Genomic DNA, 27678 nt, shown 5'->3' on the forward strand with positions numbered 1-27678 from the left:
AACAAAACAAATACTGTTCAACTATTAACCGCTGTAGATTTTTTGACATGGTACAAAACATATTACAAAACTTCAGCACAGATTCATATTTTGTATGTCTGTACATACTTTTGATTGAAACACATTAATACAGTACCTCCTCACTTAAAGTCATCCTGGTTAACATTGTTTCGTGGCTGATCTATTAGAGAACATGCTTATTTAAAGTTGCGCAATGCTCCCTTATAACATTGTTTGGCAGCCGCCTGCTTTGTCCACTGCTTGCAGAAAGAGCAGCCCATTAGAGCTAGCTGGTGGGGGCTTGGAACCAGGGTGGACCGGCAGCCCCCCATCAACTACCCACTCTCCTAAGTTCCCTGTGCGGCAGCTTCCCAGCAGGCTATCAATTGCTGGGCAGTTCAGCTGTCCCACCCCCGCATTGCTGTGAGCTGCTCCTGTCCTCTGCCTTAGAGCTGCTCCTGGGAGCTTCCTGTTTGCTGTGCAAGGGGTTGGGGGAAGAGGGGTGCTAATGTCAGGCTGTCCCCACCCCTCCACAGAGCTGGGGGGGCGGGAGAAACACGATAGGGCTCAGGAGGGAGGGAGCTTGCTGGCAGCAGCTGCTGTCTCAACTTGCTGATCTGCTTAAAAAAAGGCAGTGTACTTAGAGTGGTGTTAGCATACTTAAAGGGGCAATGCATGTCTCTCTCTCTCTCTCTCTCTCTCACACACATTGTGTGCATCTCTGTCTCTCTCTGCCATGCTGTCTCCCCTCCTGCCATTCCTGCTGCCTTGTAGAGTGTGAGGCTACATTAACAATGTGTTAACTTGAAGGCTCAGCCTTTCTTGTAGGCATCATACAAGGACTGAGTCTTCAGGAGGGATTTTGGAGGAAAAATGGTAACAGCCTTACGGACCGGCTTGTGAAGTTCATTCTATTTGTTACTCCTGGGGGAATTTTATGCCAAAAAAAATTAAATTGTGCAAAATTCTACATATTTTGTCAAAACAACACAATATAATCACTCCAGTTTCAATTATTTTGGTAATTTATTTCAAAATACCTGTCAACAAGTATGTCAACAATACAGACAACAGCAAAAAAGATTCCCCCAGGAGTAGAGTTAAAGAAACCCTACAGCAACTCAGTTCCAGTTGTGGGGTGCTGCAGAGGGCAGTGTGGGGTCCCCAGAGCCCAGATACCTGCAGTCCCATCCCCGAGACCCCAGCTGCAGGGCTCCCCCTGGCCCAATCACCCACACCTCTTCTCCCAGAGCCGATCCACAGGGCACCCCCCGGCGCAGAAACCAACCCCTTTACCCCTCCCCACAGAGCCCAGCTGTGGGACAGCCCCCAGACACCAGCCTCCCCTCCCCACAGAGCCCAGCCATGGGGCAGCCCCCAGTCCAGGCACGAGCACTCCCAGAGCCTTTATTATCTCTCCAGGGGACATGGTGTGGTGCAGCAATGCCCTTCCTCACCCTTTGCCAGTGCTGGTTGGGTCTCCCAAGCCCTCTACCATCCCCGGAGAATGAGGACCGAGGACCAAAGAGCATACAGCCCTCAGCCCCGCCATACTGGGTGCTCCACTCATTGCAAGCTGCATTCTGCAGAGTTCTGCAGCCCCTCGTGGTGGCCAGAAATTCTGCAGGAAAAACAGGGAATTCTGCAACATTCTGCATTCTATAGTGGCGCAGAATTCTACCAGAAGTAAAAACGTGTGTTGAAGAGCAGCAAGAAAGTATGGAGACAGCTGTGTGAGAGAAGTGGACAAAATGGGCCCCAAAGCTGGCAACACTGGCAGAACAGAAAGAGTGACAACAGTATGTGAAGGCTGCAGTAGGTGAATCTAGTGCCTATCTAGACAAAGGCAGAGTAATCTGGGGGAAGGAAGAAAGAAAGAGAAAAATTTTAGCAAAAAAATATTATTTCAATGGGAAAAATAAATAAAGCCAAAAAAAGATTAGAGGATGACTATTATCAGTCCTATATGGGGGAGCACAATGAAAAAATGATCAGAAAAAGTGAAACCAGTGAAGAAGAAACTGCATGCCACAAGATGTCTGGACATGTTCTCTCCACAACAAACTTCATGCTCTTTCAGATTCATCTCCCTTAGTACATGTTTCCATAGATCTAGTATGAAATATTAACGGGGAGCAAGACATTGATAGGAAATTATACTCTGTCTGCTTCTGGATATTGCAAATAAAAAGGGGGGGAAATGAGTAACATGAAGTTAGGATAAGAAAAATGTTTCTTATGAAACGTCACAGTTTCTCTTTCAGATTGCTTACCTAAATTATTCTTGTTTCACAAGTGATCCTTTTCAGGTAATAACAAGGAGTCTGGTGGCACCTTAAAGACTAACAGATTTATTTGATCATAAGCTTTCGTGGGTAAAAATCTCACTTCTTCAGATGCATGGAGTGAAAATAACAGATGCAGACAAATATACTGACACATGAAGAGAAGGGAGTTACCTCACAAATGAAGAATCAGTGCTGACAGGGCCAATTCGATCAGAGTAGATATAGTTCAGTCCCAACAGTAGATGAGGAGGTGTCAATTCCAGGAGAGGCAAAGCTGCTTCTGTAATGAGCCAGCCACTCCCAGTCCCTATTCAAGCCCAAATTAATGGTGTTAAATTTGCAAATGAATTTTCAATCTGCTGTTTCTCTTTGAAGTCTATTTCTGAAGTTTTTTTATTCAAGTATAGCTACTTTTAAATCTGTTATAGAATGTCCAGGAAGACTGAGATGTTCTCCCACTGGCTTTTGTATGTTACCATTCCTGATGTCCGATTTGTGTCCATTTATTCTTTTACGTAGAGACTGTCCGGCTTGGCCAATGTACATGGCTGAGGGGCATTGCTGGCACATGATAGCGTATACAACATTAGTAGATATGCAGGTGAATGAGCCTCTGATGGCGTGGTTGATGTGGTTGGGTCCTCTGATGGGGTTGCTAGCGTAGATATGCGGACAGAATAGGCAACGAGGTTTGCTACAGGGCTTGTTTCTTATGCTCAAATAAATTGGTTAGTCTTTAAGTGCCACCGGACTCCTTGTTGTTTTTGTGGATACAGACTAACATGGCTACCCCATGATATTTTTCAGGTAATGTGCACCTCACTTCAGTTTGAAAGATGTTATTGTACTCCCACAGTATTATTTTATAATATAGGTATGCTATATGCTCTGGAAACTTAGAAGTGAGAGCAAGCTAAAAAAGCAGAATTATTCTTTCCCCTCTCTTCCACTAGCAAATCAAATTTACTTGTCAAATAAGACTGATCATAGAACATATCTTGTTAACTTCTAAACGTGTAACATTTCAGCTTCACTGTAATATGAAAAGGCTGTAGTCATAAATGACTAACTGTTCATTCAAAGAAAAGGAAGGGTTCCATTACAGCTGCAAGAAAGAGCTGGATGCAAGTGTGTACGTATTCTACCAAATTAAAGCCAAGTTTGTTATCCATCTGCAGCATAATCAAAAGGAAGTGTCATGCTTCTCGCTGCAAAGGCAAAAAGAGATCAAATAGTTGCACAAAGGGTGTGAGAGAGGCAACACCTCAACTCTCAGAACTGAGACTATGCCTGCTGTATATGTGCACTTGAGATATTTCTTTTCTGGTGCAGCATCCTGCCAGGGATTTCATTTGGACAAACGGTAATGAATTCTACTCTTAAGATTTATAAGTATACCATCTGCAAGCTCAGCTGAGAGACAGAACAGTAAGGGAAAGTTACAAAAATAGCAAGAGTGACAGGATGACAGACCTAAAGATAATGTGAAGAAACTCCCCTGAAAGTATATTATTTCCACTTGAAACCAACCCTTTATGGAAAGGAGGAGAGTTTAGAATGTCTCAGACTGGACATGAAATTGATGAGAACAGATGAGGTAAATAGGAAGACATCAGATTTACTCATCAAGTATAAAGATTTTGAAGGTTTCAGAGTAGCAGCCATGTTAGTCTGTATTCGCAAAAAGAAAAGGAGTACTTGTGGCACCTTAGAGACTAACAAATTTATTAGAGCATAAGCTTTCGTGAGCTACAGCTCACTTCATCGATGCATCCGATGAAGTGAGCTGTAGCTCACGAAAGCTTATGCTCTAATAAATTTGTTAGTCTCTAAGGTGCCACAAGTACTCCTTTTCTTTTTGCGAAAGATTTTGAAGTCAACTTATTTTTATAGATTCAGAGAATGATTGAGGTAAATCTGAAATCCTGGCTTCATATTATGGAGTTAAACAGCTTATCGGACCAAGCATGTATCATCGAATTAATGAATATTGCTGAGGAAGATGTGCAATAGAAAAGTAAGAAATATTCTTTAGTCATAGATTGGCATGGAATTTGACTGTTACACCAGTTTAAAACTTTGGTCTTGGTCTCTCTTACAATTATTTATCAAACTTCAAGATACATTCAAAAGAAATGCATTGTCATGATAAGCTGAGATGGCTCTCAATCAAACCTTTATGTATCTTCTTTCATATACCATGGAGTCTTGTATTCGCTCTAGAGACCGATTACATTCATGATAACTTCTAGAATTCTGAGATTTTCCTTACATTTTAAAGGATACTTTGTTGAGATGTTTTGGGATCCGCTATCTATATAAAATAAGTGGATTTCAGGTTTAATGAGACCTATTATATTTAAACTCCTTGAAGCTGAAGCACACCAATGGACATTGTGTAAGTGAAATTAAGTTCCATCTTGAAAAGAAATTGTACTGCTTTAAATCTAGTTAACATGGAGTCTGCAATGAGAATAAAACGTCATCTTTTTTATGGGTCAACTTATAAAAATTCAGTTTTTCCAGGATGGGTGTCACTCTCATAATAGCGAAGTGCTTGTAAAACCATATGTTCTATAGCTGACAGCTGCAAGAAATACAGGCCTTTTTAAAGCTCTCACTTGGCACAACAATAGTTTACTTTCAAAAGTGTCTTAGGTAACACTGCACAAATAGCATGCTTGACAGCTTCTATTCAACAAACATGAACTTAATACAGGAGACATGCTTCAGGTCAGCAATGAAATGCATTAAACTGAGTTCTGTGGAGATGTTCAACCACATTGCCCAATTCAAGTTATCACTTTTAGGAGTATTGAATTCAGCTACATAGAAGCTTACACTCATGGCAATTTAGTTAAGTAATGGCCAGAGTTTTCAATGACTCAGACACTGAGGGTGAAGTCAGTGAAATATGGAATTCCAAAGTAAGATATTTTAATAAATTCTTTTGAAGTTTTTTATCTAAACATCATTTCCTTATGACTGAACTGTCTGTGACAGACATTTTCTCTTCATAGCAGAAACTCAAGAGTGTGCAAACACCTCTCTTTTCATAGTTATGCACAAAGCTGAAAGAACCAATTAAGTCCTTCTTCACCCAAGGAGAAATTGTCTTTCAGTCAAACCAGGAACACATTCTGAAAAAAATATAATCCTTTGCATCAATTTATTACCATTACTTTAATCCTTTAGCACCTTAAATAGGCAATGAACCCGGTCAAATCACTGTTGCCAAGGAGTTCAAGTAGAAGAGCATATTCAAATCAAGTCCTTTCTAAAGCTCAGAGACAGTTTTATTAGACACATTGTGCCAACCTATACAACATAAAATTATAAGAGAAAAGCAGAGTAACAATAATTCCAACAACCAAAGTAATACAAAAGGATTCTCTGGTCAAAGTTTATTAGCCAAATCAGTTTACACACCACTAGGCAGAACAAACCAAAGGGAACTAATTTTCTTCTCTATCACCCATTTCACCTGCATGCTATTTACAGTATTTTTTTTAAGGTGATTACAAAATCCACACATTAGGATTCTGCAGTGTCTAAATAAAAATGTGTTTTGGTTTTACTTCTACTGTCCCATTAAACGTGAGTAGCTGTCATTTTATTGGCAACCTCCTTTGATATTTCTGCAGTTGATATGGAGAGGAACTTCCTAACCCGGTTTTAGTTATTAGGTACTTGGTTAGAATCCTGCTTTTAATTAACTTGGCTGAGAAAAACTGTATGCCCATGCAACACCTCAGACTACCTAGATCATTTAGGCTGCACAGACAAATGAGGCTGCAGAATTTGGAGGAAATGCAGAGAAGATACCCTGGACACTCCATTCCAATTTAAGAACTTGCAGCTATTCTAGGCAAGGCTCCCTCATAATAATTCAAGAGTTTAGAGAGAGCACAGGAGCAGAAGATTTAAAGAGAGCATACTGTGGTCAAACAGTATTAAGTGAGAACTTGAGTAACAGATTCCAGTGGACTAGGACTTTAAATTGATGAGCAGTGACAAATTAAATGAAGTTGAGGCAAATGGCTATCTTTAACAGCAATTATCTGTTCCTACATACAGTATAAAGGCAAAACTTGTATGGAAATTAATGAAGTGTGTCCTTTAGTACTGGAAGTTATCCTCTAAAGGGCTGCTAGAGAAATTGGGCTGACTATATAGATTGTGAATGAAAACTAATCTCGTGTGTTTAGTGAGCTAAATTAGGGAGGGTGTGGGTCACACTACTTAATAAGTAGTTTGGGATGATACTGCCCACAGAATTGTTCACGTTCCCATGAGGACAGAGTTAGAGCTATGATACTGTCAAAGAGTTTACTACATGATCCCCACTCATTGTTTGGTTGAGTGCACATTTAGGCACCAATAGAAAGTTTTCAGCACATGTAAATTTCAGATTATCTCTATTTTAAAAGGCAGATTGAAGCAATAATCCAAAAAAGGAAAAGTTACCAATTTTTGTAGTTTAAGAGTGTATAGTTGCCACAACATTATTTACAGAGGCTCTACAGCCCGTCAACCTACACCCAAAGGGCAAGATTCTGATCTCTTACTCATGGTGAGTAATACCTTTATTACATGAGCAGTCCCATTGAACACAAAGCAGCTATTTGTGGAGTAAAATACCCTGAATAAGGCTATTAATCAGAATCTGGCCCAAAAAGCTTGCGTCAGACCTCTGTGTCATCATGAAGGAGGCCATTTCTTAGTTTATTTTCATAGTGGAGCGATATTACAGTCTTATCTGTCGTCATTTTGGTGCAATTACAACCTGTTCAAATAATGTACAGTGTATTAATCTGCAAAATATTCCTTTCCGTTTTGCTTAATCTTTGTGTGATTTATTTACAAAATACACCAAGGTACACCACCAACCAGGAGAATAATTGCACAAACTTATAAAAAAATCCCTATATACACTATATCCCAAAATACACTAGAACAACATTGCTTGCATTGGCCAGTATGTATTATTACTGCAGACAAGGTCAAAGAGCCCGCCTGGAGTAGCTGTTGTCCCCTCACTTAACCTCTGACAGCAAGGAAGGAGGAAATCCACATACGGATGGGTCCAGATCTCACCAGCTTTCCTAGCTCTAACTCATTTTCAGGAGGAGATCACACTTTTTTATTAGCTTTAATTAAAATATGTATTTATAAATTAAAAGTTTGAAGTACTGGTGCCTTTTATTGTGAACTAGTGTCTTACTATTTTGAAACATGACAATTAAATTAAACGAGTAGGGTTTTTAAAGTAACCACAAATTATATAGGGTATGCACAGCTGAAATAGAGGAACCAAAAGTTCTTTCTATATTTTAACTTTCAGTACTATTGTAATGATTTCACATAATTTATGGCATCTGACAGACATATGAAGCCAAAAGAATGTCAGTGGAAGAGTCCCACACTCATCTATTGCCAATCTATCACGAATTAAAACGATTCCACTAATATTTCATATCTGAAGGACTTCAAGACCCAATAGGGTTGTCACATAAATGCTCAGACCTTTCATTCTCAACTACAGTTCTACTGACACCACTTTGCAGAAGTGGCCCTTGACCATTTAAATACAAATGGATATTTATCAGTTCTTAAATGGGGGTGCCTATTATGCCTCTTCACATCTTAAAGCAAGTGCTGACATGCTGCAAATATATTAATTTTTGTCCGGCAGAACATGTTATGTTCTGACATGGGATTATACCCACACTGCTAGTAAAAAAACACTTAAAATTAAATCCATACTTAAGATATTTTGTTGCGATATTTTGTTGCGATTTATAAATCTCAGCCATTTTAAAAAACTGGTTAAATGATCAAATTGAAAATCAGATTTATCCAAATATTTTGCATGTACTAGAAATATAAGTAACATCTAGGACTAGTTGGACAAAAAAAAAATCTAGCAGTTTGCTGTCTATATTTGATTTAAGTGCTTAGTCAATTTCACCATTTCCCTTCAGTGTTCTTTCAGAGTAGGCTAAGGTTCTGATCAGCCTTAAATTTGATCCCAATATCTTCTATGTTACTAGTCCATTTCAAGTTTATGCAGTTTTGAATGTAACATTTTTATTTCTGAAGCTATTTAAAAATTCTAGTAGAAACATTAGAGGAAAGGAGATGAATGCATTTAGTAGTTTCAATAAATTCTAAAGCAACAGATTCCATGCAAAGATTCAAATGTGATGTTTGAACAACCTGAGATGAAGATATTTCATTCTATGTGTAATAGGGCAAGCCACTGTTTTGCTCATTAAGATTCAATATTTAAATTTATTCTTTGTCCCAGTGAAAACAATTGAAATTAAATGGACTTTTTGTGTCTTGATATAGAAATACTTCTGCATGCAACACTGATTTAGATAAAATCACCAATTGGGAAAATAATTTAGCAATGATATAGCATACAGCAGATACATTATTTAGTTTTTGAATACAGAGGATGACCCTTCTACATTTAAGATTTACTGCACAGCCAATGAAAATGTAAAGAGTTTTTCCAAGTGGGTGATCTCAAGTTTCTGCTTGCTTGAAAAAATGAAGGACCTCTGACCCACTTCAAAGAAATATGTTTGATTATATATTTAGATGGTGCCGGTTGATCCATATTAAAATATAGAAGTCTAACAGCAGATCTCATTGAAATCCCAGCAACTGTTTAAATTTTCAACTCTCCACACAGTGAGTGTCAGGCACATGTACAGAGTCAGGCACTCTGCATTTTCGTATCACTGTCAATATACTTAGAGCACCTACTTTCAAACAGACTGAACCATCTCCCTTCTGGATGGCCAGAATATGGTAAATTTAGTCCATGTGTGACAGATGGGAGGAAGAACAGCTCATGGTTGTTCTGCCTGAAGGGGAGAGGTCACTTTTTGATGAAATAATATTCTTGCTAATATACTGACACCCAATTCCCACACACAACTTGTTTTACTTTTCAAAACTCTTACCTCTTTGTGACACTCTTTGAGCAGACTGATAACTAGGTTACATTCTTCACCGTGCAGATGAGGAGACAAGTCTGGATGCATCTTGAGTTAAGGGTAGCTTGTGCAGTTCATGGACTACAGTTGGAAAAATGTGCCACCTGCAAATATTAACATATGAAAGTTCATCTTAAAGTCTAACACCTCTCCACTTAGGAAGTCCTTGCAATTCACTAATAGAAATAAATTAATTTTAATCAAAACTAGAACATAGCGACAGCCCAATTTGTTTATTTAGGTTATAATCTGATTTAATGAGCTTTACCCTTTGGTGGACACAGACATATTCTGATTTTGTTTAGCAATTACAGTACTTGGTGATGAAGAAAAAAAAAATCACATCCTAAAAATAAAATACTGTGTATGCAATTTAAAATTTCTTGTTAATTATAAAATAGTTAAAGAAATCTTATTAAGGCCACATTTAAAGTTTAAAGTGCTGTAACAATCTAATATTAATACAAATGCTCAGTGATTAATTTTAATTTAATGAACAGTTTTGGGAAGGAATTTAGACATTACCCCAAACTGCTTGCAATCCAAATGAACAGTGTCATGCTAACAAAAATAAAAAAGAAAAGGAGTACTTGTGGCACCTTAGAGACTAACAAATTTATTAGAGCATAAGCTTTCGTGAGCTACAGCTCACTTCTGTAGCTCACGAAAGCTTATGCTCTAATAAATTTGTTAGTCTCTAAGGTGCCACAAGTACTCCTTTTCTTTTTGCGAATACAGACTAACACGGCTGCTACTCTGAAACCTAAAAATAAAAAAGTAACCATCAGCTTTTTTGCCTAGAGTTAGAGTGAAAACAAAATAGCAAAATGATTAACACAAGTTATATTTGTAAACTTTTCAGTTCTAACCATTCCCATTGACATAGCTACCGCCTCTCACAGAGGTGGATTAACTATGCCAATAGGAGAAGCTCTCCCGTCAGCGTAGCAGGGTCTTCTCTAAAGCGCTACAGTAGCACAGCGTTTTAAGTGTAGGCTTGTCCTAATAAAAGGGTTGCTCTAAAATATTTATCAAATCTTTTTAGCTAAAAGTGTCTTCTGTATTAGTTACTAAAATTACGAAGAGAGTTAATATATTACATTTTACTAGAAGTTTTGTTTATAACTTGGCACTTAACAGTGCTTTTTTTCTTCAAAATGCTTGACAAACATTACTTGCATCAAAAAGCCTCAATTTTTAGAGGCTAAAGTTTGCATCAAGTAGTAAATATCAAGATCATATTTGCTACATAAATGTGTATAATAGGAAAAAAGATAAGACTTCTAGAGAGGTTACATGAAAGGATACTAGCTCCACTCCAAGACATGTAATCATCTGAGTTCATCTTTGACAAATCCCCAAAACAACAAGGAAACTAAAAATAGAAACATATAGTGAATTAGCAGGTAGCAAGTGTCATTAAAGTGGTAACTAAGGGCTTGTCTACATCATGCAGCTTTTAGCAACAAGGCTGTATCGACATAGCCTTCGCTAAAAGTCAGCATGTGTAAATGCTCTTTGTCGGCACTTTTCCCGACAAAATACTACCAGCCCCGTGAGCAGCGTTAGCTTTGTCAGTAGGAGAACGCTCCTGCTGAAAAAGCTGCATTCACACTGCCACTTGCATCAGCAAAATTTTTAAATACCTGTGAAAGACAAAAGTTTTGTCGACAACTTCGCAGTGTAGACAAACCCTAAGCCTCATCATCAACTACCATATTTGGCACAACACACTTTGATTAAAGGTGATCTAAATAGTTGACATACTGAATTCAAATACATAATCCATTGACTGAAGTTCTCTATTTAAAAAAATATTCCATTGCTTATTAGAATGATCTGGCCTGTAGAATGCTACAAGGAAATACAAATTAGATCATTCCCTTTCTAGAAAGAGGCTTTCATGTCACTTCACACCTTAAGTAATGAATGATCAGATAACGGCTGTTCCTACTGCACACTATTCAACAGCCAGAAATTTGGCAAAGCACATGAACTAAACTAATGTCTACACTACAAATGTCTGCCGGCATACTTACATCAATTGGGGATGTGAAGAGGTTTTCATCCCTGACATAGCTGTGCTGGCAGAAGCCCCTAGTGTAGACACAGTTATACTGGCAAAACTATACTTGTACTGGTATAGCTTGTTTTGTTTGGGGATGACTATATAAACTACACCAGTGAAAGTGCAGCTTTGCAAATATAATTGTGCCTACACTAGGAGAGCTTTGCTGTATAGCATATCAGTATAGCTCGGGGTTCTCAAACTGGTGGTCACGAGGTTATTACATGAGGGGGGGGTCACGAGCTGTCAGCCTCCACCCTAAACCCCACTTTGCCTCCAGCATTTAAAATGGTTTTAAATATATAAACAAGTGTTTTTAATTTATAAGGGGGGGTCGCACTCAAAGGCTTGCTATATGAAAGTGGTCACCAGTACAATAGTTTGAGAACCACTGGACACCAGTGAACTGCTCCATGAAGAGACATGGCCTAACACTGAAGATAAATAATCTGTTATGAGATGGGCCCTCTGTGACCCTAAGAGCATCCCAATGCCACAGGAAAAGGGGATTCTTGGTATGTAGCAATGTGTCTCAGCTGGCCTGCCCACCTTTGTGTGCACCCCACACACTGTTGTCATGATATTTATTTAGAAGGTGTCTTGTATCAAAAACTAGTAACTCACTAGTAACTAGAATATATTCAAACTAGTAACTCACTGATCATTAATATTCTTGCATGGTGTATGTAGGGTTGACATGTAAAAAGCTATGCAGATGTGCTGGAAAATATGTCCCTCAAACGTATTTGGCAGACAGTGCCTAATTCCACCGGGTCCTAGACAAAGCAGTGTTGTTTTCCAGGCTTGACTGCAATCTCCAAGGTAAATTAAGGTATGACCTCAGACAATGAAAAGCACATTCACATACCAGGTAAAAAAAAGCCATCAGGCAAGCAAGTGGGGGAAGATGACCACTTAGTCTCAATGGGGATGGGGGGCAATTGCACTCACAAGAAGCCTTCCTGTCTCATGGAACAGAATCAGTAAACTCTGGGAAGATATAAGCAAAGGCAAAAGCCATTTTATCCTTCACCTCTCAGACGAAGTAACCAAGTGCTTTGGTCTCTGCGTTGGATCCTGGCTAAAGACTGGTCAGCCATGCTGGAAGAATGATTATGGTGAGAAAACTACTTTGAACAAAAGATTAGTTTATTAAATCAGATTTAGTCAAGTTGTTTGTAACCATTTCTATCCCTACTCCTTTGACTCAGTATTACTTAAATCTATGTTCTATTGTTAATAAACTTGTTTTACTTTTACTATACACCAACTCAGTGCTGTGTAGTTCAAGTGGAAGCTGAGTTAATCTCAGTTAAGCTAACAGGCTGCTGTGTACTGTCACTTTAAAAGAGCAGCAAACTTAAGGTTTTGGGAGTTCTACCATGAGAGGGGGCTGAGCACAGCAAAGAAATGCTTTTGGGGACAATTGTGGGTTACAAGGGTTAGTGAGATCACCCTGCAAAGAGTAATTGAGCCGTGGAAGCCAGAGTGAGACTTTCTTGCTTATATAGTGGCTATTGGTGACATGACTGTGAGCCACAGCTGCATAGCATTTAAGGCACCCAGAGTTGCAAGACTGAACCCCTTACTGGCCTGGGTGAATCCCAAAGCATCACACCTTCCAAATCAGAGTTAGATTTGCCAAGTAAATGCCTGACCCTGCAATCAGTTCTTCAAAGAACTCCATGTAGGAATAAACATATATACAAGAGTAACTGCTGACAACAGTTGGGATTGAAGGGAATATTGCAAGCTATCAGGACTAGTATACACCGGCAGTGCTTTAACATGGCTTGTGTAGTCATGGCAGAGTGCAGGGAGAAAGCTCTGGTCATTGGCGCTTTACAGTGCTGAAACTTGCTGCGCTGAGGGGGGCATTTTTTCACATCACTGAGCGAGAAAGTTGCAGTGCTGTAAATTGCCAGTGTAGACAAGCCCTCACTATAGTTAGAATAGCTACTTCAGAGTTACCTCAGAGCTTTGGCATCTGATGCTGTTACTAACCTTCCCTTCATAAGCAATTACTCAGAACAAAAACTAGTTAACTTGTCTAATGCAAGAGGCTGTGCTTAACTAAGGGCATGGCTACACTTGCAAGTTAGAGTGCATTAAAGCAGCCCCGTGCGCTCTAACTCATGAAACGTCCACAATGGCAAGGCACGTAGAGCACTCTAACTCCGCTGCTGGAGTGCTCCTGGTAATCCACCTCGGCGAGTAGAATAACGTTTGATGTGCCCCCGCTGGAGCAGTGCGGCGCCAGTCTGGACGCCCTGGTCTGATCGGCCTCCAAAAGTCTCCCACAATGCCTGTTCTAGCCACTCTGCTCATCACTTTGAACTCTACTGCCCTGCCCTCAGGTGCCCAACCATCAGACCTGCCTTTTAAATTCTCTGGGCATTTTGAAAATCCCCTTCCTGTTTGCTCAGCCAAGCCTGGAGTGCTCTCAGCGAATCTTTCCAGGTGATCATGCCTCCATGCACCAGATGATCCTCAGTATGGAGCAATGGCGAGGTGCTGGACCTCATCAGCGTTTGGTGGGAGGAAGCTGTCCAGTCCCGGCTGTGCTCCAGTCGTAGGTATCTGCCCGACACTTTCGGGCAGATACCAAGGGACATGATGGAAACGGGCCATGACCGGGACGCACTGCAGTGCAGGGTTAAAGAGAAGGAGCTGTGGAATGCCTACTGCAAAGCCTGCGAAGCAAACCGCTGCTCCAGTGGTGCCTCCGAAACCTGTCGTTTCTACAAAGAGCTGGATGCAATACTTGGGGGGCAACCCCACCTCCACTCCAAGGACCATCATGGACACTTCAGAGCCCAGTTCAACAACGCAGGAGGAGGAGGAAAGGGGGAACGAGGGTACTGAGGAGGAGGAAGATACCCCGGAATCTCTAGATGCATGCAGCCAGGAGGAAGATAGCCAGTCGCGGCGCCCGGTGCTTGGGGAAGGACAAACACCAGAGGAGGTTCCCGGTAAGCGGCTTTTATTTTGGGAAGGAAGTTGGGGCTCTTGAGACGAGAAGGGTTAGGGCTCTATGCATGCCTAGATGCGGAACAGGGCATTGATGTGCTCTCTCACATCGTGGTAATCGGCCTCAGTGATCTCCTCAAAGATCTCATCCAGAACTTGGGCAATGCGCTTGCGCGGGTTTCTTGGGAGAGCCACTGTGGTCCTTGTCCCAGTCAGGCTAACATGTCCGCGCCACTGTGCCATGAGGGGTGTGGGGACCATTGCTGCACACAGGCAAGCTGCATATGGACCAGGGCGGAAGCCGCATTGTAGTAGAAGACCCTCCCTTGCTTCCCAGGTCAGCAGCAAAATATCTTCCAGGACAAACTCCTGTGGAAAATGTGGGGACAGTGTTCAGTGCAGCTGTTGGCTCTCCCCAAGGCACAGAAACCCAGAGGACAGTACGGCCATGAAACAATCAGTCCCCTTGACCCTGTGCTTTCTCATCATTTTGGAGCTCCTGTGGATTATGTGCACTCGCATTGGGACAGGCAAATTATGCTATTGTGTAGACTGTGTTTGCCCTGAAGTAGAGGGGAATCATTGCTCTGTCTGGTGTGAACAATGATGCCTCTGTTAAGTGTTGCATTTTGCCTTGACAGATGCAACCTTAAGATCTCAGCCGTCCATGTTATCACCGGCCAAAAGACTCCAAAGAATTAGGAAGAGGCCACATAGAAGCAAAGGAGACATGCTGCATAAAGTAATGCAGCAGTCCCTTAATGAGAATCTAAAAGTGCAGGAGTGGAGGGAGAGTGAAAGGAGGATCCACCAGCAGAATGAAGAGCGCTGGCACAAAAGCATGGAGCTCCGGCAGCAAAGCATGGATCGGCTGATAAGCATCATGGAGCGCCAAGTGGACTCAATCCAGGCGCTCGTAGCCATGCAGGCGGAGCGCTACCGTGCCTGCCCACCCCTCCGCTTCGCAGCCCTAGTCCCCAAACTCTTTCCCTTGTGGCCCCATGTCACGTCCAACCCACTTTCCCAAACATCAGGGTTCTTATCACCACCCAGCTGCCTCCAACACCTGTAGCTTCACCACCCAGCCCTGAAAACTACGACCCTTACCTACTGCACTCAACCCCCATCACCATGCATTAAAGTCACCCTGAAGTGCAGCACTCATTGCACAGCACTCCAGACAGGAAGGCTGAGTATGATAACAGGACATACACAAATCTGTGATTGTACTGTTCCCCACTCTACCCCCTTGCCCTTTCTGTTTCCTAAGCAGTTGTGTTTCTTTTCAATAAATGGATTTTTTGGCTTTGAAAACATTCTTTATTACTGCATAAAGTAAAAGATACCTTAACCCAGGAAAACAACAGGCACTGCAAGTCAGCGTAGCAAACACATTGGAACAACTGCACTTCACTCCCGTGCAAGGCACCAAATATTACTGGTGGCTTTCAGCATCAAATTGCTCCCTCAAGGCATCCCTAATCTTTGAAGCCCTGCACTGGGCCCCTCTAATAGCCCTGCTCTCTGGCTGTTCAAATTCAGCCTTCAGGTGTTGAACCTCCAAGTTCCATGCCTGAGTGAATCTTTCACCCATCCCTTCACAAATGTTATGGAGGGTACAGCACGTGGATATAATCGCGGGGATGCTGTCATCTGCCAGGTCCAGCTTCCCATACAGAGAGCACCAGCGGCCCTTTAAACGGCCAAAAGCACACTCCACAGTCATTCTGCACTGGCTCAGCCTGTTGTTGAACCGCTCCTTGCTGCTGTCAAGGCTCTCTAATGCCATGGCTCATGAAACCCTACACAAAGGGTAAACGGGGTCTCCAAGGATCACAATGGGCATTTCGACTTTTCCTATAGTGATGTTCTGGTCTGGGAAAAAAGTCCTGACTTGCCGCTTCCTGAACAGGCCAGTGTTCCGAAAGATGCATGTGTCATGCACCTTTCCGGGCCAGCCTGCATTACTGTCAATGAAATGCCCACGGTGATCCACAAGCGCCTGGAGAACCATAGAGAAAAACCCCTTCTGATTAACGTACACGGAGGCTAGGTGGGCTGATGCCAGAATTAGAATATACATTCCATCTATCGCCCTTCCGCAGTTAAGGAAACCCATTTGTACAAAGCCAGCCACAATGTCATGCATGTTACCCAGAGTCACAGTTCTTCTGAGCAGGATGTGATTAATGGCCCTGCAAACTTGCATCAACACGATTCCAACGGTCGACTTTCCCATTCCAAACTGGTTAGTGTCCGATCAGTCGCTGTCTGGAGTTGCCAGCTTCCAGATTGCAATAACCACCCGCTTCTCCACTGTCAGGGCAGCTCTCAATCTCATGTCCTTGCGACACAGTGTGGGGGCGAGCTCATCACACAGACCCATGCAAGTGGCTTTTCTCATCCGAAAGTTCTGCAGCCACGGCTAGTCATCCCAGACTTGCATGACGATGTGATCCCACCACTCAGTGCTTGTTTCCCAACCCCAAAAGCGGAGTTCCATGGCGATGAGCATGTCTGTGAATGCCACAAGCAATTTTGTGTCATATGTGTTACTCGAGTTGATATCGTCAGAGCCCTTACTGTCAGTTTGGATCTTAAGGAGTAACTTGACTGCCAAAATGTGAAGTGCTGGCGAGACTCATCAGCATATTCCTCAGCAGTTCAGGCTCCATTCCCACAGACTGAAAGCGAAGACAGAGGGCGCAGTACAAAAAACGTTGAAAGATGGCGCCAAATGTGGACGGAAGCACAGGGATTGCTGGGATGCAAACCGATGCATCATGGGGCATTGGGACAGGACCCAGAATGCCCCTGCCCCCTTCCCACAAGCCACAGAGCCAGAATAGGAAGAGGGACTCCGTGGGATAGCTGCCCATAATGCACCACTCCCAATGCCGCTGCCGCAAACGTGGCCACGCAAGTGCGCTTGAAGCTGTCATTGTGGAAAGACTGCAGTGTTTTCCCTACTGCACTCTCCAAAGGCTGGTTTAACTCAAAGCGCTCTACATCTGCAAGTATAGCCATGCCCTAAGGAGGCAACTTCATTGGGACATCTACCAGAGAAACAGTACTGCCTAATGAAATAAATAGCAATGACTTCTGCCAGAAGCAAAAACTCCACTTAATGGGGATCCATTCAACCAACCAGTGGCAAGGAGTTAATACCTGGTGAATCACCCTCTAATAGAAATCCTAAAATCCAGTCCCTATTAGAAATTGTCATAAAAATAGAGGGACAAGAGGTCAAAAGTCATTTTTCAACGTCTCCATCCTTAGCTATGTCACTACCATTACCTTTGATTAAAACTGAAAGGATCTTCAAATATCAAATACTATCAATCATTTATGTTTTGTTTATTTTTGGTACTTCACCCCCTTGGACAATGAAAATAGAATGGTCAGTTTCACTATAAGTTACTCACATTGCAATAGCATAGCACTGCCACATTTGGGGCACGAACAACTCATTTTTATGTTTAAAGCCAACCCCTTCCCTCACTATAAAACAAAATATTTTAATTGAAATTCTCTTCATTCAAGTTTTTGAAATTTTCTTTTTGAAAGCCACACAGAAAAGCTGAATTTTGGGCCCAAAAGTATCTAGCAGTATCCCTTTAAGGAGGAAGGAAAGAGTCAGTATTTTATACAAGGTGGTATTTTATCTAATTTTTAGTTGTCATTTTAAGAAATAATCTCTCCTTTCACTGAGGCCAGTCACTTAGATCTTGTTTAAACTAAGCTTCCCCCCCCCCCCGCCCCCAGGAATGGCAGAGAATTCTTCGACTTTTCAGCCCCAATAGGTATCATGAGTGAGAATGCTAGTGTAAACCACGCTCTAGGGAACCACTACTGTTCTAACCACTTTATCATCAAAGCTGACATTTTAAGCATCATTAGAGGACAGTTAGACCTTCAGGTTAAACAACAGTGCTTATAATGATGATGTTCAGCTAAAGTCCTGTCTGCACTAGTGATCCCACTATTTCTACCAAATGTGCAACTGAGCAGGTGATGGGAAGTTTGGGGCCAGAAAGATTAGAACCTCTCAATCAAGCCAATATGCTGCCCAGCAGGGACTCTAAGCCAGTTCTTCTCAAGCTATCTGATGTGGGGGACCAGCAATTTTTTTTCCCAATATGCGTGCAGACCGGCAGCTGATGGCTCACGGACCGACATCGGTCCGCGGACCACCACTTTGAGTAGTACTGCTCTAAGCCTTAAGGCCACGTCTACCCAGCAAAGAAAAATCCCTGGCTGGCCCATACCAGCTGACTCGGCTCTGGGGCTCAGGCTGCAGCGCTGTTTCACTGCTGTGCAAACTTCCAAGCTTGAGCTGGAGCCTGGGCTTCCCACCCCGCAGGGTCCTAGAGCCCAGAATTTTACACAGCAATAAAACAGCCCCACAGCCCAACTCTCAGGAGCCCGAGTCAGCTCGCATGGGCCACCCATGGGTGTCTAGTTTCTGTGTAGACATACCCTAATAGTCGATAATGCTCACAAAAGAAATTTACATAAATCCAAGCGACATAGAAGCCCTTTAATTTTCCAGCCTCTGGAATAGTCTCCCTGTTGCTCCAATGAGAAAAACCCCCAGTTACCTACCTTTCTTAACTGTTGTTCTTCTAGATGTGTTGCTCATGTCCATTCCATGTTAGGTGTGTGCACGCTGCGTGTACCACTGATAGAAATTTTTCCCCTAGTGGTATCCCTAGGGTCGGCTCTGGTGCCCTCTGGAGTGCCGTGCTCATGCGCCAGTATATGAGGCACCGCCAGCCCTACTCCCTCTCAGTTCCTTCTTGCTGTCAATTCCAATGGCGGGTAGGAGGGTAGATCATGGAATGGACATGAGCAACATATCTCGAAGAACAACAGTTACAAAAGGTAGCTAACCATTTTTTCCTCTTTGAGCACTTGCTCATGTCGATTCCACATTAGGTGACTCACAAGCAGTATCCCAGGAGGTGGGCTCAGAGTTCACGGTCTTGCAGCCTGCAGCACTGCTCTACCGAAGCTTGAGTCTTTCTGCGCCTGCTGGGTAATGGCATAATGGGACGCAAATAGACACGGCGCACACACCCCAAACATGGAATCAACGTGAGCAAGCACTTGAAGAATATTTACATTATTTGAAGTGTTTTAAACACTTCTCCACATTAATATAATTGCTGTGGTATTTTCTTTCAAGCCCCTCCTCCACATTACTGTGTGGAAGTCTAATACTACACTATACCCTAATGCAACAAAATTTGAACTGCACAAATTGCTAAATGTTCCTTTCAGCAAATTAACAAGTGATCCTAAAACTGTAGATGACAGACCCAGTATCTGCATCCAACTAAGGCCAGGTCTACACTATAAACTTACAACGGTATAACTACAGTATAATGGTATCAAAAATCCACACCCGAGTGTCGTAGTTCTACCAACCTAACCCCCTGTGTAGACAACTGAGTTGACAGGATGGCTTCTCCCATTGACACAACTACCGCCTCTCGTGGAAGTGGAGTACCTACACCAAAGAGAGAAGTCCTTCCATCGGCATAGGTATCGTCTTCATTAAAGCGCTGCACCAGTGCAGCTGCTCCACTGCAGCCTTTACACGTAGACATACCATAAGTGATTCAAGTAAGAACTCTGCCATGCCACTACCAATTTTTGGTTGCACACCATAGTAAGTCAGTGTTTCTAATTTGTAGAGCCCTGTGCAGATGTATATAAAGTGGATATTTGTGGATTTGCAGGGCTCTACTAATTTGTCCATGGATTTTCCTCATAGCACTGGCTAACATTTTTGAGTTTGAGTACAGTGATTTTGTATTAGTATAATAGGTGTAAGACTGACTGGTGGTGTATGTCAGTGATTTGATAATCAGCTTGCAGTCTCAATCAGTCTTCTGCCAGAGGTATCATCTTGATCAATTCTCTAGGGTCTTGTCTACACTACAAAGTTTTGTCAGGAGGTGTACACACTACAAAGCTATTTTTGGTGACAAAACTCTGTCACTCTGATAAGACTTGTATCTTAAGTCGACTTAGCTGGTTGTGAGGACGGCGGCGAGTCGACCGCTGCCGCTCCCCCGTCGACTCTGCTTCTGCCTCTTATGAGCTGGAGTTCTGGAGTCAACGGGGAGCGCATTTGGGGATCGATGTCTCACGTCTAGACGAGACGCAATAAATCGATCACTACCCACTGAGCCGGCGGGTAATGAAGACCTGCCCTAACACTCCAATGAGGGAAACAGAAGAACAGAAAAGAGGAAGGGAAGCATGTCAATAAAAAGATCATTCCCATTCTTCATTTAGAATGGATTAGTGGTGTAATTCATATAAAGAAACTATTTTCATATGAAGTGAGAAAAGGCCCTAATACCATAAACAGATGTCTGTTCAAGGCTACATTTCCCCAGTTAAGTCTTCTAGTGCCCAGATCTTATTCACAAGTTGTTCCATTGACTTCACCTCAGATTTACTGAATACATAATCACTCAGCTTTGTAACATTAGTGCTCTTGAAATTATCTCTTATGAGATAATGTTCAGTAATTAACTTACCAAATAAAGTTGTATTCAGCCAAAGTAAAAAAAACTGTTAATCATTCCTGAATGATAGCCCTGACACAATAAACTCTTTAAATGGAAGGAGACTAACCAGATACCCTCATTGTAACATATTTCATGATAGGCCACAACATGAGTATGCTTCATCATTAAATTCTTCAAAGCTTAGTCAGCAATCTCAAATTGCATTGTTGACTATGTGTACCAAGTTAACATATTTATAATATGGGTAAAATAAGCCACCTAAAATGATGGATGGAAGACTTAATTAGCATCTGTTAAATGCTTTGAGATCCTTGAATGACTGGTGCTTTAAATGCTAAGTATTACGTATGTTCACGAGTAAGCCTATGAGAGAGAGGGGAGCCGATGATCTCAAGGTGGATGTGACAGATCTACATGTGAGAAAATGCACAATGATTGGTGGTCAGGAACACTATGTGACGGGAGAAGTTTCAAGAGTAACAAAGGAAGCAATGGGGGAAAGGTTGCTAGTTTCCTTGCCAAAAGCCTAAAAAGTTATTCTAAGATAGTAACTAGCTTGTCAGTAGTGAATAAATCAATGTAGGCAGAATTTTAACACAGATGAAAACTTACTATGATATTAAGAATGGAGTGATGCTGAAAGATTTTTTAGCAGTAAATGTCTGGGTTTTTTTGGATGTATAATTTGCTCAGAGATCTATTAACAGAAATGCTGGATAAAGAATATCAAGGGAAACAAGCAATTGCTCTGAAAGAAATATTAGCAGTAAAGCACAAGGATAATATTAGGAAAGTAGAGCAATTGCTCTGGGAGAAAAATGGGCAAAAAATGGGCTTTAAAATGCCAGGCAAACATCATTAAGATCTGAAGTGATTATTTGGAGAGACGTATAAAAGATTAAGTCTGGGCATTTATTTAGAGACACTAGTATATTTCATCATGGGGCAGCGCTAACTAGTGAGACAGGACACAAATTGGTAAGCTCCTAGGATTTTTCTTTAAGAATATTGCCTGAAATGTGTTAATTTTCCATATTTCTCTCTCCATATTTGGCAACCACAATACAGATAATAGTTATGTAATGAAGTTGGTGCAGAATGCTAAATGAGCTAAAGATAAACACTGACAGGTCAGTTTCCTCCCAACTTTCTGAATAAGCTTTTAATGGAACAGACTGACTCAAAAATGACCATGCAGGTATCAGTGCTTTTTACTGTATGTTCACTTGTATGCTCACTTAGATAAGATGAGGGAGATGGGAAAAGAAGAGAGGTCATATTTGGGAATCTCAAAGCTAAGGCAGGTACTCTGAGAAACTATCATCCTTGATGGATGACTATACTTTCTGGCCTCAAAGATACAGCCCACGCTCCAAAAACCTGAATTACTCTTAAGATCCATAATTTTCTTTGCCATAATTTAGCAATGCTGGGTATTATTTGCTCTAAATAAATTGCCCCTACATGGGCCCACCATAGGGAACCAAGTGGAAGGATGTAATCCGCTTTATGGAGATTTGGGTATCTAAACTATTAAATTTTAACACTATACACTATCCAATATGCCCAGGAGGTATTCAAAATCCCAATGAGAAGCAAACGGGTAGAGGGAGATAGCAAAATAAGGACACCTTTGTTTCAGTTAAGAGACAGGACTGACAGTGCAAGAGATCCATCTGATTTATTGGACTTCTCTTTTTGGACATCTTCCTAGAACAACATGAGCCTGGCTACATAAGACAATGTGTCCAAAATACACTATTTAAAAACAAAAAAAATCTAATACAAAATCATGGTCCTATATTCGGACACATTCAGTATCATGTGAATGCAACTCCTTTTTTAGGATGCTGGATCTGCAGAAAAGCTCCTGAAGAGAACAATGAAAAAAGCCAACTAATCAGAAGCTGTAGTCTCAGGAGCATAATGACTGCTTCAAAAAATACATAGTGATTCAAGTTTAATTTTAAACTGGATAGGAAACTACTAGAAACAGACTATTTACAGAGAAAGAATGTGAGATGTAGTCATTTTTAAAAATTATTTGTACTGTAGTATCACCGAGGAATCCCAGACAAGGGTCTGGGCGCCACTGTGCTAGACACAAAGACGCACCCTGTCTTCAATGGCTTTCAAATCCTGGAGTCAAGAGGACAGGACAGGTGAACTAAACAGAAACAGGGTGTGAATGAGTAGGAGAATGAGACAACAAAATAAACAACTTAGAAAACTAGAACTTTCAGTTCGCCACTTGCTCAACCAATGCGAGACAGTAGTGATTTGCCGGCAGAGGTAGACTTTAAGTAAGGGTTTAGAAAAAGGTGATAGCTTAATGAGTTTTGAATGGGAGTTTTTCCCATGCAATAGAGAGCTGTAGGGGAGAAAGACAGGTGGACAATCAAAGATGCCATTGCTGGCAAAGCAAAAATGGAGGCTGATTACTAATTTATTGAGCTATGTGGTAGATAGGGCCGGGGTAAATGGTGAAGGCCCTTAAATGCAAAGACAAAGAGCTATTCTTTGATGCAGTGGAGAGAGGGCCATGGATAGAACAACCAGTTAGGAATATGATCCTAGCAGTATTTTGAATGGAGTTCAATGAAGCCAGTGTTAAGGCCAACTGGACAGAGAGAAAATGCCAGATCTTTTAAATGCTGTATCGATACAAGTAGCAAGACATAGTCACACTAAATTGTTCCCTTCTTGGAAGTTTCCAAACAAGATAGCAATCTTCACTTTAATTAAGAGCAAGAAGCTATTTGAAACTTGATTCAAAACACAGTGCATGGACAGTAAGCATAGTTTATAAACAGTTCTAACAGGGAATTTCTCATTCTTCAATGGATTATATTTTAATTATTAACTGTCAAATTACAATGGCATGAGAGTCAGTGCTTTTGCCTTTTTCAAGCTGTAAATTGTTAGGGTTTGGAATTAATTATGAGGTAGTAATACTGACAAAGCAGGTGATCTGAGATTATAAAAATTAAAGAAATCTGTGTGTAACTGAACACTAAAAGAAAAAGCGTATAGTGCTCTTCCCTAGTTGGCATATCCTAGAGAGTGATTAAGTAATCAGAGATAAAGAAAGATGCAAAAAATCTATTTAGGTTCCTATAAAGCACCCATCACCGGAGTGTTTGAGAACCTCAGAGCTTAATACACTAGGGCCTCTTCTCAGGGAAAATAGAATTCCATTAGAAAATGTATTTACTAGGGTGTAGCAGGGTGCCACTCTCCTTCCAGTATGGGTGTGCCACCATGCCTCCGTTTCCCATCCTTCTGGGCTCTAGAAATATTCATATCCCAACCACGGGTCATTCATTTAACATTCTTCCCCTTCTAAACATTTGCTTTATTAAGCCACAACAAGAAAATAGTTTACTTGGCTAACCTACAGCATAATCAGTTCCTACCCTGGTCATCTGGGTTTCACAACTCAGTCCATTTACCTTGCCCAGACACCCCACAGTCCTTCCAGCACTATCAGCAAGGTTTCCCTAGACATTGGAGAACATGCCAACAGAGTGATTCCTTCCTCTCTTATGTCTTCCAGCAACTGACATCTTATATGAAGTGAGAAAGGAAACCTTCCTTTTCTCTAAACGGTTTCCATCTCCTCCCAAATGCCTTTGCAATCACTCCAAACAGCTGTGTCCCTTCTTAGACAGTGATTCCCTGCTAGCCCAGAGAGGAGATCTATATATTCTGTCACAAGAGAATAACCATGACCATCTAAACATCTATATAGTCTGTCATCCTAACAATGACCAGCTAAACATTTTTAAATAAGACTTGTCCCTGTCATCACTAGGTACTAAAGATATGTGTAACTTCATATTAATTGAAATTGGTTAGTTAATATTTTCTAACAGTGTATTTTCACAGTATAGACTTGGTCTCAGAGTACAAGGATGCCACAGCAAAGAGTATGCAATAAGAGGAAGATAGCCTAATTGCAATTCTGTTGTGGAAGAGCTTTCACCTACCACAGCTCTACATCTACCATAGCCAGAAAGAATGGCTATTTTGTTTTTTCTGGGCCTGCTGTGCTGCTATATGCAAAACTGACAGTATACCTACACCTAAACTATCCCCCTCTGATGTACATTTATAGCATCCATACCACACAACCAATGGTGGACATTAGTCAATATTAACTGAAGAGCAGGAGAAAAACTGGATGGCTTAGGGAACTACTAAGACACAAGAGAGTCTTTCACCTGAAGGTCACAAGATCAAATATAGTAGCAGCCAAAAGTCATTAACATATGGCATCTTTTCAGTTCCCCCACAAAGAAGTTAACAATTGAAGCATATTGACTAGACAGTGTGGGGAAGCTGCTGCTGTTGCCTATGCTGTACCTGTTCTGTTGATAGTTTCATATATTCAGTTCTCTCAATTTGGCACCCCTAATGAGCACAAAAGTTTATTTTAAAATAATTGCAGAGGGACTGGAGAAGTCCACCCTCTAATAAGATTTATCTTCTCACTACCTCCCCCCACACAAAAAAACCCCACTGAGTTGAAAGTGAAACACCAATAGAGAAGTTTATCAACAGCAGCACTACAATACTCACTCCAAACAATTTCTCAGCACTCCACGGCTGTTGGAATCTGATTTGTTCTAAGTTAATGATCAGCAGTCAATATGGGTAATCAGAGTCACAATAGAATCATAGAATCACAGAATCATAAGACTGGGAGGGACCTCAAGAGGTCATCTAGTCCAGTCCCCTGAACTCATGGCAGGGCTAAGTATTATCTAGACGAGGGGTTGGCAACTTTCAGAAGTGGTGTGCCGAGTCTTCATTTATTCACTTTAATTTAAGGTTTTGCATGCCAGTAATACATTTTAACGTTTTTAGAAGGTCTCTCTCTATAAGTCAAAATATCATACAAGTAAACTATTGTCGTATGTAAAGTAAACAAGGTTTTCAAAATGTTTAAGAAGCTTCATTTAAATTAAATTAAAATGCTGATCTTACGCGGCCGGCCCGCTCAGCCCGCTGCCAGCCTGGGGTTCCATTCATCGAGGCTGGCAGCAGGCTGAGCGGGACCTGCAGCGGGACCCCAGCTAACAAGGGGCCGGCAGCCAGAACCCCAGACTGGCAGCGGGCTGAACAGCTCAGCCTGCTGGCAGTCTGGGATTCCATCCGCTGGCTCCTGCCAGCCAGGGTCCCAGCTGCCAGCCCCTCTCAGTCCGCTGCCGGTCTGGGATCCCAGACCTGCCCACATAGAGTGGGTACACACCTTCTCCCTGGTTCTAGCCATTTTCTTCCACTCGCTCTGCACTGAGCTGAGGGTGGGAGTGCACTGAGCACAGGGCTGGGGGTGAAGGAGCAGGCTGGGGGTTAGGGAGCAGGGTCTGGCCAGGAGCTAGAATGAGGGAGGGGGCTCAGGGTTGGGGCAGGAGGTTTGGATGTGGAGTGCTTACCTGGGCAACTCCCATTTGGTGTGAGGGGTGCAGGTGGGAATGTGGGAGGGGGGGTGCAGGAGCTCCCGTTTGGTGCTCAGGGCGGCGGTGGAAATGTGGGGGGTGCAAGAGTCAGGACATGGGGTGTTGGGGGTGCAGGAATCAAGGAAGGGGGCTGGGAGTGTGGGGGATGCAGGGGTCAGGGCAGGGGGCTGGAGTGTGTGTGGGGGGCGTAGGAGTCAGGGCGGAGGTGTGGGCTAGGGTCGTGGGGGTGCTCCCAGCCCCCTGCCCAGAGCGGCTCATGGCGGGGGCTGGAGGGGATATGCCCTGATTCCATCCCCCTTCCCCAAGACCCCATCCACACCTCTTCTCCGCCTCCTCCCCAGAGCAGCGAGTGTGCTGCAGCTCCGCTTCTCCCACTCCTTCGCAAGGGTCATCAGCTAATCAGCAGCAGGGAGGGACAGGAGGAAGGGCAGGAACCAGCACGCTGGGGGAAGAGGCGGGGGAGTGGGGAGCTTGCCTGCCCTGCAGCAGCAGCCAGCAGGACCAAGCTTCTTCACCCTGCCCCCGCTGGGGCAGGGGGGGGAAGCAGAGAAGAGCAGGCAGGATTTTTAATGGCATGCTGCTGCCTACCACGGTCCCGGCCTGGGTTCGGCAGCGGGCTGAGTGGGGCCGGCAGCTGGGGCCCGGCAGGCAGCAGCGTGCCATTAAAAATCGTCTTGTGTGCCGTCTTTGGCGTGCATGCCATAGATTGCCAACTCCTGATCTAGACCAACCCTGACAGATGTTTGTCTAACCCGCTCTTAAAAATCTCCAAGGATAGAGATTCCACAGCCTCCCTGAGCAATTTATTCCAGTGCTTAACTACCCTGACAGTTAGGAAGTTTTTCCTAATGTCCAACCTAAACCACCTTTGCTGCAATTTAAGCCTATTGCTTCTTGGCCTATCCACAAAGGTTAAGGAGAACAATTTTTCTCCCTCCTCCTTATAACAACCTTTTATGTACTTGAAAACTGTTAGGTCTCTTCTCATTCTTCTCTTCTCCAGACTAAACAACCCCAATGTTTTCAATCTTCACTCATAGATCATGTTCTCTAGAACTTTAATCATTTTTGTTGCTCTTCTCTGGACTTCCTCCAATTTGTCCACCTCTTTCCTGAAATGTGGCACCCATAACTGGACACAATAGTCCAGTTGAGGCCTAATCAGCAAAGAGTACAGTGGAATAATTGCTTCTTGTGTCTTTCTTACAACACTCCTGCTAATGCATCCCAGAATGATACCTAAAAACTCTCTCTCATTAGCACTGACCAGAAAACTCTACCTCTCCTCTGATAGAGTTGTACTCTTATTGAATTTTTCTGCCAATTTTGCTGGAA

General features: G+C 42.3%; 1 protein-coding gene across 2 annotated transcripts in view; it reads right to left on the reverse strand.

Annotated features, from left to right (window-relative positions):
- CMC2 (C-X9-C motif containing 2) overlaps positions 1-27678 on the reverse strand; it is a 45572-nt gene that overhangs the window by 13342 nt on the left and 4552 nt on the right. The window contains exons 2-3 of one of the 2 annotated variants that reach the window (XM_038368224.2): positions 10607-10673; positions 9266-9336 (exon numbers count right to left, since the gene is read on the reverse strand). In XM_038368224.2, the coding sequence (XP_038224152.1) occupies positions 9266-9336; positions 10607-10643 (108 nt within the window). In that variant the 5' untranslated portion in view covers positions 10644-10673. Of the gene's footprint in view, positions 1-9265; positions 9403-10606; positions 10674-27678 lie in introns of both variants that reach the window. The other variant, XM_038368225.2, reaches the window with a different exon arrangement.

This window comes from Dermochelys coriacea, chromosome 12 (assembly GCF_009764565.3).
Source record: "Dermochelys coriacea isolate rDerCor1 chromosome 12, rDerCor1.pri.v4, whole genome shotgun sequence".
In the NCBI taxonomy this organism is placed as follows: domain Eukaryota; kingdom Metazoa; phylum Chordata; order Testudines; family Dermochelyidae; genus Dermochelys; species Dermochelys coriacea.